Source organism: Trachemys scripta, chromosome 5 (assembly GCF_013100865.1).
Source record: "Trachemys scripta elegans isolate TJP31775 chromosome 5, CAS_Tse_1.0, whole genome shotgun sequence".
In the NCBI taxonomy this organism is placed as follows: domain Eukaryota; kingdom Metazoa; phylum Chordata; order Testudines; family Emydidae; genus Trachemys; species Trachemys scripta.
In genome coordinates, this window is record NC_048302.1 from 124,678,933 (window position 1) to 124,691,854 (window position 12,922).

The window sequence follows — 12,922 nt, forward strand, 5'->3', positions numbered from 1 at the left end:
GCTAGTTAATTGTATTCTTCATAGATCCCTTCCACATACAGTTTAGTGTGTACTGCATTATGCAAGTCAGCTGACCCAGCCAGGCAGTAGATCTTTACAAAATCTTTAGTTTTCCATCCTCCTCCTAAGCTTCTTTCATGAAGAAAATAATATTTAATTGGTAACATTTTCCTTGCTAAGGTATATTTTAATTATGAATTCTGCTGATTGCAACTTTGTGGTAAGGAAGACATGATGAATATTGGACAGTTTTAATTTTGAGTTTATTATTGTGTCTGCAAGTTAGTGGAGTTTTTTATATTTTCTTGAAACTTTAATTAACAAGGGAAGAAAATTTAAAATAGAAAAAACTTTGCCTAATGTATACAGCAGATTAATTTATGAACCATAATATTGGAGAAAATATTACATAAATGTACGTTGTTGTAATAGATGTAATGTGATGTATAGGGCACTGGTCAAATTCATCAGGTTTGTGGGTTTTTTCCTCATCTGAGGACTGGAATTCTGCAATTTCCAGCTACTAAAGTTTCTGCTAGATTTATTTCATCATGGGTAATGCATTTGATTCTTCCAAGATGTGCATCCTCCAGAATCTTTCCAGAAGCCCTGTGCCTCTGCATTACCTCATAGACTCCACTAACTTCTATCATCATTATTATTAAAGTCAGGGCTGGTAGCACCACTTGTTGTTAAGGTCCCCTGATGCTTCCCATTATAACACCCTGTTTTCAGTTGCTTACAACTTTGGCAAACTTTAACCATTTGGGCTGAAATTTTACATGCGGAGTGTCTGCCTTGGGCATTTTTGAAAGAAAAAAAAATCAGTCAAAATGGTTCAGCAGTTTCTGAGAGCAAAAATAGGGGAAAATATTTCTCTGTTTTGCCAATGTTAAAAAAGTCCAACAACTTTTTATTTGGAAAGCTATGTAGCAGGTAATTTGGCAGGTGGGATGGCCTTTGTGTCAGCACTTCATAAATGATCAGTAGAGTCTTCCTAGATTTTAACAGATAAATTCCCTGTGCAGCCTTAATTCAGCCCCATGTAGTATGCATTATAATACAGTCTTTAATTATAGGATCACATAGTATTTTTTTTCCACAGTACCTCTGTCTCATTCATTTCCCTGCTCTTGGATTGAACTAGTGTTGTGTAGCAAAGGAGACTGTTGTCTGTTGGACCCCTGTCTCATTTGTTGTGGAAGCTGGAAGGTGTGTAGTGAATGAAGGCAGGGGATTGCAGAAAAATGAAGGGTGGTCTCATGATCAAGGTAGTTGAATGCTACTTTAGAGAATTGGTATTCTGTCCATGCCTTTGCCACAGATTTCCTATATGATGCCATTCAAATTACTTAAACCAAACTTTTCACAGGTAGTCACTAATCATGTGTTCTTAATTTTCTGGTTGTCCAATTTAAGACCCTGGTGTCTGATTTGCAGAAGGGCTGAGCACTCGGTGAGAGGTGTACTTTGAGTATATAAAGTGCTATATAAAGCTAAGTACCCTGAAAAATGAGGTGCTAGGTGTCTCAAATTGAGCACTAATGTTAGTGGATACTTTTTACTTTAATCTCTCTGTGCCTCACTTCCCCATCTGTAAAATGGGGACAGTAGCCCCTCATCTCACAAGGGCAGCATGAAAATACATTCATAAAGCTTGAGCTGAAGAGCCAGGATCTCCAGGTGACAGCTGTAACAGACCCATGATCTGTGTGGACCAGACACAGAAGGGGGACATACAAAGCACACCGATTAAGTGGGCATTTTAGAATTAGTGGAATATGCTTGATAGTGAAGAATGGCAGGATTTGGCTCCTAAGATACTTTTTGTCAAAATGCTGCCCTCACACTGGTGCATTCCCATTTCAGTCAATTGATGTCCCCCAAGGTAACTGAAGGCAGAACTGGGCCCTAATTATTTTCAGTGTGAGCCACTGAAAGGGGTCTATGAGCTAAGATACATTTATTCTTATTTTCCATTAGGGTGGGGCCCTTAGAAAATAAGAAATTATTTATTTTAAAATCATCCTTCCTGTATAGGGGAGGGGGAGAAATCCTCAACCAAATTGCATAATAAAACGCAAGAATATAAAAAGGCATTAATCAGAACTTGTTCCGTGGGTCTAAAGCAAAAACACAGCATATAGTTATGCTGTGAAACTTCGCAAACAGCTCAGTTGCTAAAATATAGTATAACTCAGTTTTGCTATGCTATAAAAGTAATTCCAGGTTCCCTCTGTGTGTGTGTGTGTGTGTGTGTGTGTTTTCCTGTCTGTTGCTAATAAGCAACTGTGAAAATGTGTTCCCCAATTGCTTTTGTTTTTAAATTGACAGAGGGACAGCAGCACTTTAGTTATTTTCGCTTTCTCCCTCCCGTCCGTTTCCTTTTGATTGCACTTCCGTGCTTGGAAACAAGAGATTAGTTTTGTCTGTCCTAAGCTCCGCCTGCCTGTGCCTCTCCCACTTCCAGAGACAGCAGCGCTGGGGCTGTGTGTGTGTGTCTGTGTGTGTCTGTGTGTTACTTCGGGGGAAAATAGAAGTAGCCGCCATATGCTTAGGATTTTTTTTTTGGTGATACTGGACTGAAGTTCTCTTTGTAGAGAGACTGGACAGCTATCTCAATGGGAAGTTCTCATTTACTAAACAAGGGCTTGCCTCTAGGTAACGATTTCACTGTCTATTTTGTTCAGCTTGCCTCTGCGAGATTGCTTTAAAGAGGCATCGATGTCTGTGTGGACATAAAGGCTCGCTTTGCTTCTTCCCCTCCCATCCCCCTCCCGTCGCTGCCTGCTCGCTTTGTGTGTGAGTGATTTTTTTTTTTTTAATCTAGACTTGTTAGCGAATATACGGTTATTTGTAATGAGAGGTGCGGATGGCCAGACATTGTCTGTCGAGCAACTTTGCCTAGTAACTGCTGGAATCGAGAGATTTAAAAAAAAAATAAAAATCTAAACAGCAGACTCGGTGAAGCCTAGTTAAGGGACTCGAACTTGGCTGTTGATATATTTCACCCATAGGGGAAAAAAAAGTCTGCACTAAAATAGCCTTAAATCTATATCCATGATTTTAATTCTTTTTTTCACCCTACACATGCTCAGGGATTAAACAGTGTCTTGGCTTTGAACTGCAGTAGAATGCAGGTAAAATGCCATGTAGAAAAGGCTGTGCTAATTTTTCAATAAACAGGAAGTTAAAAAGCATTTTATTACTTTAAAAAACTGTTTAAGGCCTGAATGTTGAAATGACTTTGCTAAGTGTGAGGGCAGGTTATTTATTTGTAAGGTAAGGCTTTCCTCCACAAATTTGAGTTCCTTTAAAAAAAAAAAAAATGCTAGCAAATGCATTTATGGCTTGCTGCTGCTGTTGAGGGTAAAGACAGATCATATGCATGGGGTGATGTTACAGTATTTGCTTCAAATTGCCTGCTTAACATTTTTCTGTTAATCTGAAAACTGTTAGATGTTGTTTAAATCAGCAACAACAAAATATAGAATCTAACAGCGAGTGATTCCCAAAGAGAAAGCTATAGAACAAAAATAATAACTTCATTTGTTGTGTAGATTTGATTGTCTATTGTGTTTCTTTTGTGTTTTTTTTTAAATATTTTTAAAATCAGATGGCTGCCTTTGCACTCTTGATAGTGAAGCAGACTGTATGTAGCCTTAGACATTACTAGTAGTACTTTTAAAAATTTCACCTGTTGTGGCTTAAATTAAATAATTGAACTTCAGTGTATATTTTAACAACTCTTGCCCTTATTAAGAAGAATGTTTGCTTTTAGTCCTTCGTGGAACAGCCACGAGGTAATCACCCTTTTAGCCTCATTTAAATTAATGGGGCTTAATAGGACTGTAGTGAATGTGTACTTTTTTTTCAGTGAATTAAAACGAATTACAGTATTTGGGATGTATGTGTGTGATTCTAATGCATCACAGAGATTCCTTTCCCTGGATCTCAGAAAATGTAAGTATGTTTATTTAGAATTCTAGTCTCTTTGCAAGCAGTCAGGTCCATGTATTTTAATACTTCAATCTCATTATTATATTCCTGCAGAAAGGGAACCAGAAAACACTAATAAACACAAGTCATATATAAATCATTACTGCTTTAGATGGAAAGATCAGCTCATTAAATGCGTCTGCTGAATATCTTAGCTTACCTAGTAAATAATAAAAGCAGAATAAAATAAGCTTAATATGGAGAAAGTTACACCGGTAGAGAGAATATTTTCACAATATACCTGCTTGTTCTGTATTTTTGGTCTAATTTAGTGGCATATTTGTGCCGTAACCTAAACCTCCTCATAGTATCTGCGTAAAATTAGTAACACCAACTGCTAACTTTTATTTGTAATAATATTGCTTTTTATTTACCTCCACCGCCTCATGGCAACAAAATTACACCAGTTTATTTGTGATGTTTTTAAATATAATCTAAATATTATATAATTTGTTACTTTGGCTATCCAGACAGAAGCTACCTCTTTGCAGTTAACCACTGTATGTATGTATGTATATATGTGTGTGTGTGTGTGTGTGTGTATACATATATATATATATATATACACACACACACATACACACACAAATAGTAGAAATAAAGTCAGGGAGCCAGAACCTTTTCTAATTTATACTGGTGTAAATCTGGAGTGATAGAGTAATAGAATTACACGGCATTTCTACTGGTGGAACAAATAGCGTAATTTGGCCCAATGTATGGAGTCTGTTGTTTGTACCTTTTCTAATAATATCCTGTGACTCTTTACAGTAGCTTAGGTGACCTCTGTTTTGATAAATGAATTAGCAGATAACAAATTAATCTTAAAAATATAGTTACACTTACTAGCATAATTCAGTTACTGAAGCTACTATTTTGAAATAAACTTTGTTTTGTGGATTTTTAAATTCAATCTTGTGGTATGTAGATTGGGATAACTGCAGCATGCAAACATTCAGTGTGCATGCAAATGTGTTTCTTATTGGGAGTGTTAGAACTGCTGGAGATGTGACGTGCCATATGTGCTATGATACCTGAGTTTGTTAATAATGTGACAAATTAAATTCAGAATGTCCTTACATATGTTAGTTTGACTGTTACCCTTTTTTTGCTTTAAACTTTGGTCTTTGCACCATCGAAGAGTAATTGTCGCTATTCCCTGTTCAGAATGCCTGATGCTTTAATATACTAATCTGTATTTCTTAGAGTTATAGTTTTATTTATAATGTGAACGCAACAGTCACAGTATTTAGCTCAAAAATCTCATTAAAGAGATTAGAATTAGGCTGCCACCATAATGTGTTATCATATGGATACTGTATCATGCATTCCAACATTCTTAAACATGGTTTCAATCCATCTCTGTCAACTAAGAACATCTACAGCAATTAGATAATTAGCCAGGATTATACCCTTTGGGAAAACTTCAGTGTTTTCCTAAAATGTGTTTATATGGCTGTTAGGGAATGAAATATTATTAGGTTGTTAATTAGATATTTTGAATGACCAGTGAGCATGTGATAATACATTGACTTCAGTTGTATTTAAGAAAAGACATACAAAGATTGGCCTTTCTCTCTCTTTCTTCTATAAAAAGCGCTATTCCCTGTTCATTCAAAGTCATCTGAATATTTTGGGCTACAGTTGCTAGTTTCCATTTTGTCTTTCTTACCCACTATTAATTTGTAATAGCTGCGTTTCTTCAAGGAACTCTGGGTGGATTACAATTAGAGACCTGGATTCAAGAGCAATATTAGGGGCTTTTGCTTCTCGGGCCAGCTGGGAACATTGATGAGATGATACTCTTAGTCTCTGGGCTATAGCGTGTGTCAGGCTTTCAAATCCCATAGCAACATTGCAGTTTCATCTAAGACTGCCTAACGGCCTGGTCCCTGTAATTATTTATTTAATGAGAAAGTCGGGATGGAGTGACATTGAATAAAAGGTGGCCTAGAATGTAAGGTTAGGATAAAAATTATAGGCCAGACCTCTTTCTCCTTATCTCCCTGCTATACACTCATACGCACAGTCTATTAACTAAATTCATACTGTAGAGATGAGGGTGTCTGGAGCATACATCACTGAGGGATAGGAGAAAATTCATGGTTACTTTCATATTCCTCCTCTCTTACCAACTCAAAAACAAAGATGGCAATTTAAGCTAATTTTTGTGTGTAGTCCGACTAGAAATGTGTAGCAGAAATTCTTTACATATCATAAAACCAGCCATTTTCAGATTGTCAAAACATAAAAAATATAAACTGACTCTTACTAACATAATTAGCAACTTAAAGTAACAGTAGGATGCTATAGATTGTTTGTGAGTTGTGTTTTTGTGTGTGTGTGTGTGTGTGTGTGTGTGTTCAGTTCTAGAAGTAATATTTTCAACTGAATTTTTGTTCATTCCAAACCCACCCTCTTAAGTGACTAATGTACAGGGAGTGGATTAGGAGTCCATTACCATCTGAGTTTCTCCTGGCTTAAAGTGATGTACAACATTGTGATGACAGCATCTGATGGGAGCAAAACTAAGGAAATCTCAAACTGTGAGCAGGTTGGAGGCTAGAGCTTGTTCTAGATTTAACACTTTGCTTAGGGGTTTGTAAAGATTGGAGGCCAGAATCTTTGGTACTGCTTTACTGCACTTAATTTGGTTAAACCACTTTTGAGCCTCCCTAATTCTGGTCCTGGCCAGGGGCCTGCACAGTCCCCAGCACAATTTAAAACAGCCCCAGGACTCCTCTGACTGCCCTCTATGAGCTATTACACTGTCCGAGAATAGCTGGAGTGAATTGTGCTTTGCCCATATTCCCTCCTGCCCCAGCCCCCCCTATACATCCTGGGCTGGGTGGGAATTTGCATAGAGCTGTTAAATTAGCCTCTGCAAATGGAGTATTCTGGAGGGGCAGATTCAGCCCTCTTTGTGCCACTGGACCAAAAAGGGGTCTGAATCAAGACCTTTCCCTAGGTGTGATGAAGTTTTTGCCACAATAAGCAGCATCTACAAAAAAGGTGACTGTTCTCGTAAAGAAATACGATAACTAGTAAGGTAAAGAAATGAAAATCTATACAAGTCCCTTTTTATAAGAAACCTACCACATTTTCCCCAGAACTTAAGTAAAATGAAAAGTTTAACTATTTTTGATGTGTGAAACATAAATTTGTTTGCTATAATAGAGTAATAATTTATTTATGAGGAAAACTCATTTGTCTCCCTTAAAAAACATTTTTAGTATCTTACCTGAAACCGTCATGTTTCTTGTATAATTCCAATTGGCAATTATCCAGTTAGTGTCAAATAGATATAATTGGTTGTTCTAATTTTGTATATAACACTTCCCATATTTTGATGCACATTTCTGATACTTAACAAGGAAAATTTTATTGCCTTGAGCAAGTAGTAGCATAAAATAAAAGGTACTCAATCAGGCCTCTTCAGGAGGACATGGAAATATTTACTTTGTTCCCTTGTGACCCCTCTCCTCCTAGACTTTGGAGTCTTAAATCCAGTCATCCTTAGCTAGGAAGATGGTGACTATGATGTGAGGCATCAAGGTCAGAAGTTTGTAAAAAGCAGGATTGCCAGGACTATGAGACAGGGGAAAGCTTAAAAAAAAACAAATTAAATATTCAGTACTTAGTCTAAATGTTTTTGGTAAAAGAATGAGATTAACATTGGCTGAGAGCACTGACATTTACAATGGTTTTAAACTCAAATTTTTTCAAAGGAAGCTTTTACTTCTGTAATACATGGGGTATGGGGGTTGTTTTTTTAGTGTTTAAGTATAAGTTAAGTCGTGGTTCTGCAATTTTATTTGGTTTTAGATATTTTATGGAATGGGTTGTAGTCTTTTAAAACAGCTATATGCACAGGGCAGTGGGTGTCTCTTGTCAGTACCCAAATCACTTTCAACTTGTTATATTCCCCCCTGGCAAAGTTACATAAGTGTGGAATGAAGGTTGTTCATGCTTTCTGACTCTGTGCCTCTCACAGAATTCATTCTGAGAATGGTCACTTATTAGTATTTGTTCATGTCTTTTATGTGTGGGTTCTGATGTGAAAATATGAAATGCACGAAATAAAATTCTTGCTTTACTGAGTCAGGATTCGCAGTTCCTGTTCACAATACGGTTTTTGTTGTTGTGGGATGTACAGTAACAGGCCTCCTAAAGAGCCCCAATATTTATTTAAAGATTCTGGGCAAACTGTAGCATTTGTACCTGGCCCTGTGGTGGGGTGGTGCATGATTGTACACCACTCTGGAAGGAGCTCGTGGAGGCATTGTGCCTAATTCAGGACACTGCCACGTGAGCAGGATCACTGTTCTGAAAGGGAGGTGCACCTTCCATTACCCTCTGCATTAGGCCAGCTCAGGCGTGGCCCCGCTTTAGAAGAGGTTAGTGTCAACGGTTATGCTGTTAAGGCTGCATGGCTCCCTAAGCGTAAGCACTAGTCTGCCTAGCCATATGAAGCAGGCACAAAGGAGCAAGGGTGCTTGCAATCTCTTCCCCACATTGCACGTGTGTGCAGAGGCTGTGCATAATCTTGCCCTATAATTGGAGGGGAAAATACAACAAACAAGCAGTGGCCTATCTGGTAACCACTGCAGACTGTCTGGTGTGCAGGGGAGATAATGTAAAAAAAAAAAAAAAAAAGCCAGGTGGGGCCAGGCCCAGAAGAGAAGCAGCTGTGCAGGAAGTTTCCATCCCCTGCTATATGTAGCCACTTTTCCTCCCTCTGCAAAATGTCCCTGTGGCCTATGAGTGAGCCAGAGTTTGAACAAATGAACCAGGAAGGAGCTACACTAAAACGTATGTTCTCCAGCCAGATTGTGGCTGATCTACAGGAGAATTTGCCGAAAGTGAACGCTGCCTGAGGCAGCATTTCCTCGCACTGCACTTTCTGTGACTCCCGTTAGAGTCACAGGGTGCAGCTAGGGGCGGCAGCCAGTGGCAGCATTGCTATTGGTCCAAATCCAAATGTCCTTACTTCATTTGAAATCACACTGTTCCCAGGCAAAATTCCGGTTGGCTTCCATGGGAGTTTTGTCTGAATGTGAACTTTTAGAATTGGCTCGATATTTGTAATATGAGTGGTACAAAAATACCTTTGTGTCTTTACATGTTCACAGGGCAACAACTTCAAAATGAAAAAAAGAAAATGTCTCCCACCTGAAACTGTAGTGTATAGCACTTCATCAGAGTTACCAGATGAGTCATGTTTCATTAGATGTGTGGCCTTGTTCAGTATTTAGCCTTAATCTTTGCAGAGTCATGCAGGACAAAAGTGTTTGGTAGAGATAACTACAAGCCAGTCACCAAACTCTTAAACTGATCTTTAAATGTTTTTTTTTCTCTTTAATGTGTTGTACCAGATATGTTAAACTGTTCATTTTCACCCAGATAATGAGCATTTTCATATTTGTGGTCTACTGAACATCTTAATGTGCTTCTTGTACTTTGCTGAATAGCATTAACGTGTATCACAGCTTTTCTCATGTTGATTTTTCCTGTTCCTAAAATGAGCAGGATTGAAAGAAATTATTTCACTGGTTGACGTCAGTTTTTGGTGTTGCATGTGTGCATTCCTGTGCTGGTTGGAATATGCTAGCTGCATCATTCTCCCTCTTACCAAAATGCTTTCTGGAGGAGACATAAAATTAAGGTCTTGGCCAAAGATCCCGTGGCATATTTTGTTTGGCATGTTAGCCCTGGCTAAATTCTAACTCCGGCAATTATATTCTGCCAATCTAAAATTACCCCTTAAGGTAGTCTTCACTGTCTGTCCTAAACTGTTTTATAGTGAGCTCTGTTTCCCTCCTATAGCTATGTTTTACTGGTGTTTGAAGCAATTTTGTATGTTTGTTTCTAATGTACTTTGGGATTCTTCAGAAACATGCAGTATTATTCTGTAATCGTATTCAAAATGTTTTTACAAAAACTGGTGGCCCAAAGCCTAGGTTCTTATAATATTTTCGGTAACTTGTATGCTAAAGGGCATAGTCTCCCCTCTGTGCCCATGCATAATTAATATTACTGTAACTTTTGTTCATTGGTTCCGTGAGGGGATTCTCAATGATTCTCCACCCCCCTCAGCGGCTTTGCTGTTTTGAAGTTCATCTCAGTGTGTTAAATTTTGGGACAGTTCTCCATTTAGAAACCTCTCCTGTTCTTCCCCTAATACTTATGTAGTTGCTTAAGCCTTCCTTGGTGAGCTTCATAGTCAGCAGTTTGGCTCTTAAAACACCATTGCTGCTTGTCCTGTGCCGTTTTTGAATGTGATGCAACTAGATGGCAGATTTTATTACGCGCAAAAGCAACATCTAAGAAAATAACCTTTTAGCTGGGTAGAGCAGAATGTATATGAGACTCCACTGTCTAGATAAAAAGAATGTGTTGCTTTTTTTGAATGCTTGCAGGAGGAGGCTCACAATAGAGGCTCTATTGTGCTGTTAGTACTGTGAGTACAGGAAATCACAAATTAGCTATGACGAGGGTACTGCAGGGGAGTTTTAGTTTCCCACAGTATTAAACATTTTTGAAACTTTCGTAATAGGTTGCTGTTCGCTGTGGGTAGTGCATGTTGTTTATCCTTGTTAGTTCTCTGACCAGACTCTCTCTCACCATCTCTTTGTTCAAGGGGTGCATGTTTGCACCTTATATCCTTATATCCAAGTGGAGTTCCTTTCAGCGCTAAATATTATCTTTTCTTCTACACCAGCCACACACACACACACACACACACCATTTTTAACCCACTCCATCACATGATCATCTTGCAGCCGTCCAAGATGTAAACCCTAGCTGCTTCCTCTGTCCATTCAGTTGACAGAGCTGCTTGACAAGCCTGGGTATTGGCCTTGGTGCGACCGTGAAGAGCAGTCACATCTTCACCTTTTCTAGCAGACTTTGAGCCTGATCCTGTGAGATATGCTGAGTGCCTTCCACTCCCAATGAAGTCACCTAGAATTGAGGACACTCAGCACCGCACAGGATCAGGAATGCTAAGTTATTCCAGGGGTAACTCCATTGATTTTGTTGAAATTACACCAGGGATGAATTTGGCCCACTACCTGTGGACTGAGGAACTGGTCCCTCATTTAGGTATAAATTTGGGATCCTATAGAGACTCCTAAACCACTGGCCTCGGTTTCTTACGGACACACACAAATAATCTAAACATTACAGTGCATTGTAAATGGACAGCTGGAAAGGATTAGCGCCTAAAATACCATGAACATCATACAGCTTCACTTTTGGTTTAATAACGTTGTGAGTGTCATCTCTCTTGGCCTACTTTAAGCCTCTTAATCTGTCTGTTTCTGAACACACTGAGCAGTATGGCTCTGTTAGGAAAAGTGGTGTTTTGTTTGTTGGAAGGGGGACAATATTCTTTTGTGTTCACTAAATGGAAAGAAGCACATAAAAGAGAGCTTTTGGCTGTATTGTGGGCAAAGTAAAGTTTGTACAGTATTAGTTAAATCTGTACCACTACCTGTGCTAGTATTACTTAAATATACTGTGGTTCTTTTGGGTTGCATTTTTTATTCAGAAATAGGGTCTTAAAGTTAGCATAATTGATTTCTTCTCAAATGTACATTTGAAAATATTTCAAATGCAGTATTAAGTCCTGATTATTTTTTCCTGTCATCAGTAAATGAGTAACTCTATTCAGGTGTTGTGACGGTCTCAGCCCCGGTCTAAGGCCTTGTGTGCATGAGAAGGTTGCACTTATTTAACTAAAGGTTTGATTTCAAACTGTTTTAGTTAATCCCGTGTGAACCCCTGTGTCGACTCTCTTATTTCAGTTTAAACCAGACTTAAATCAGTTGACCTTAAATTGATTAGGAATCAGTCTAAGCTAAACCAAAATCAACCACTCTTGAAACCAAAGCAGTCACATCTTCACCTTTCCTAGCAGACTTTGAGCCTGATCCTGTGAGATGCTGAGTGAGGAACCAAAGTAAGTATACACACACAGGAGGTTGCACCAGCTTAAGTAAAACAAGTTTAACATATTTTGTGTTTAACTGGTGCATCTTTCTTGTGTAGACAAGACCTAAGGTGATTACTTCTTTACTTCTTTTTATTGACTAACTTATGCGCCCCCTCAACCAAAATGAAGCCTTCAGTTTCTTGGGGTTGGGCTACTTGAGACTGCCTCTTTCTGATTTTGTTGTTGTTGTCCTTCAGGACTGAAGATAAAATTGATGACGGTATTCTGTCTTGTGAATACAATTGTGTCTAAGTAGGCTGAGGCATGAGTGACAGTCCTTTCTGCATTGAGCACATACGTAGCTTGATATCGAGGAAGGGATTACAGCCTGTGCCCACTGAATCTGCCCATGTTTACAACTCTGCCTCTGTGCCTCAAGATCCATATGGTGATTAATCTCGAGCTGAGTACAGTAACTCCTCACATAACGTTGTAGTTATGTTCCTGAAAAATGTGACTTTAAGTGAAATCCAATTTCCCCTTAAGAATGAATGTAAATGGAGGGGTTAGGTTCCAGGGAAATTGTTTTTTTGCCGTACAGTACTATAGTTGGGAGGTACCTCCGCCTTACTCCACACAGGCACAGCCCACTGGCACTGGAGACAATTAGGCAGGCAAGGAGGCTGAAGGTGCTGTAGGCTAGGAGAAGCACGTTGCGCAGCAGCAGCTTCCCCAAGTCTGCAAGCACCAGGGGCGGGGGGCTCAACCAAGAGCGTAGCTAGGGGGGTTCAGGGGAAGCAGCCGCTTCCCCTCAGCACACCTTTCAAAAGCGGCGCCTCTTGGGCCGGCGTTGGGCTCCTGCAGGCAAGGGGGGGCGGGCAGCACGGCCGGACTCCGGAGGAGTCCATTGGGGGGGGGGGCGGCGGGAGCGGCCGAAGGAGTGAAGGGGCCGGCTCCTCGGCCATCGCGCCCCACGCTCAGCGCAGCCCC

At 39.4% G+C, this 12,922-nt stretch overlaps 1 protein-coding gene across 12 annotated transcripts in view; it reads left to right on the top strand.

Annotated features, from left to right (window-relative positions):
• Window positions 1-12,922, top strand: part of CTBP1 (C-terminal binding protein 1) — a 408,882-nt gene that overhangs the window by 320,551 nt on the left and 75,409 nt on the right. For 2 of the 12 annotated variants that reach the window (XM_034770885.1, XM_034770883.1), the window contains exon 1: window positions 2,451-2,661. The exons of 3 other annotated variants lie outside the window; for them this stretch is intronic. Coding sequence is in view for 5 of the 9 variants with exons in the window: in XM_034770883.1 (XP_034626774.1) it covers window positions 2,622-2,661 (40 nt within the window). In the remaining 4 variants the exon portion in view is untranslated. Of the gene's footprint in view, window positions 1-2,448; window positions 2,662-2,783; window positions 2,803-3,877; window positions 3,964-12,922 lie in introns of those variants that run through there. 7 more of the 12 variants (XM_034770882.1, XM_034770881.1, XM_034770879.1 and 4 more) reach the window with 7 other exon arrangements.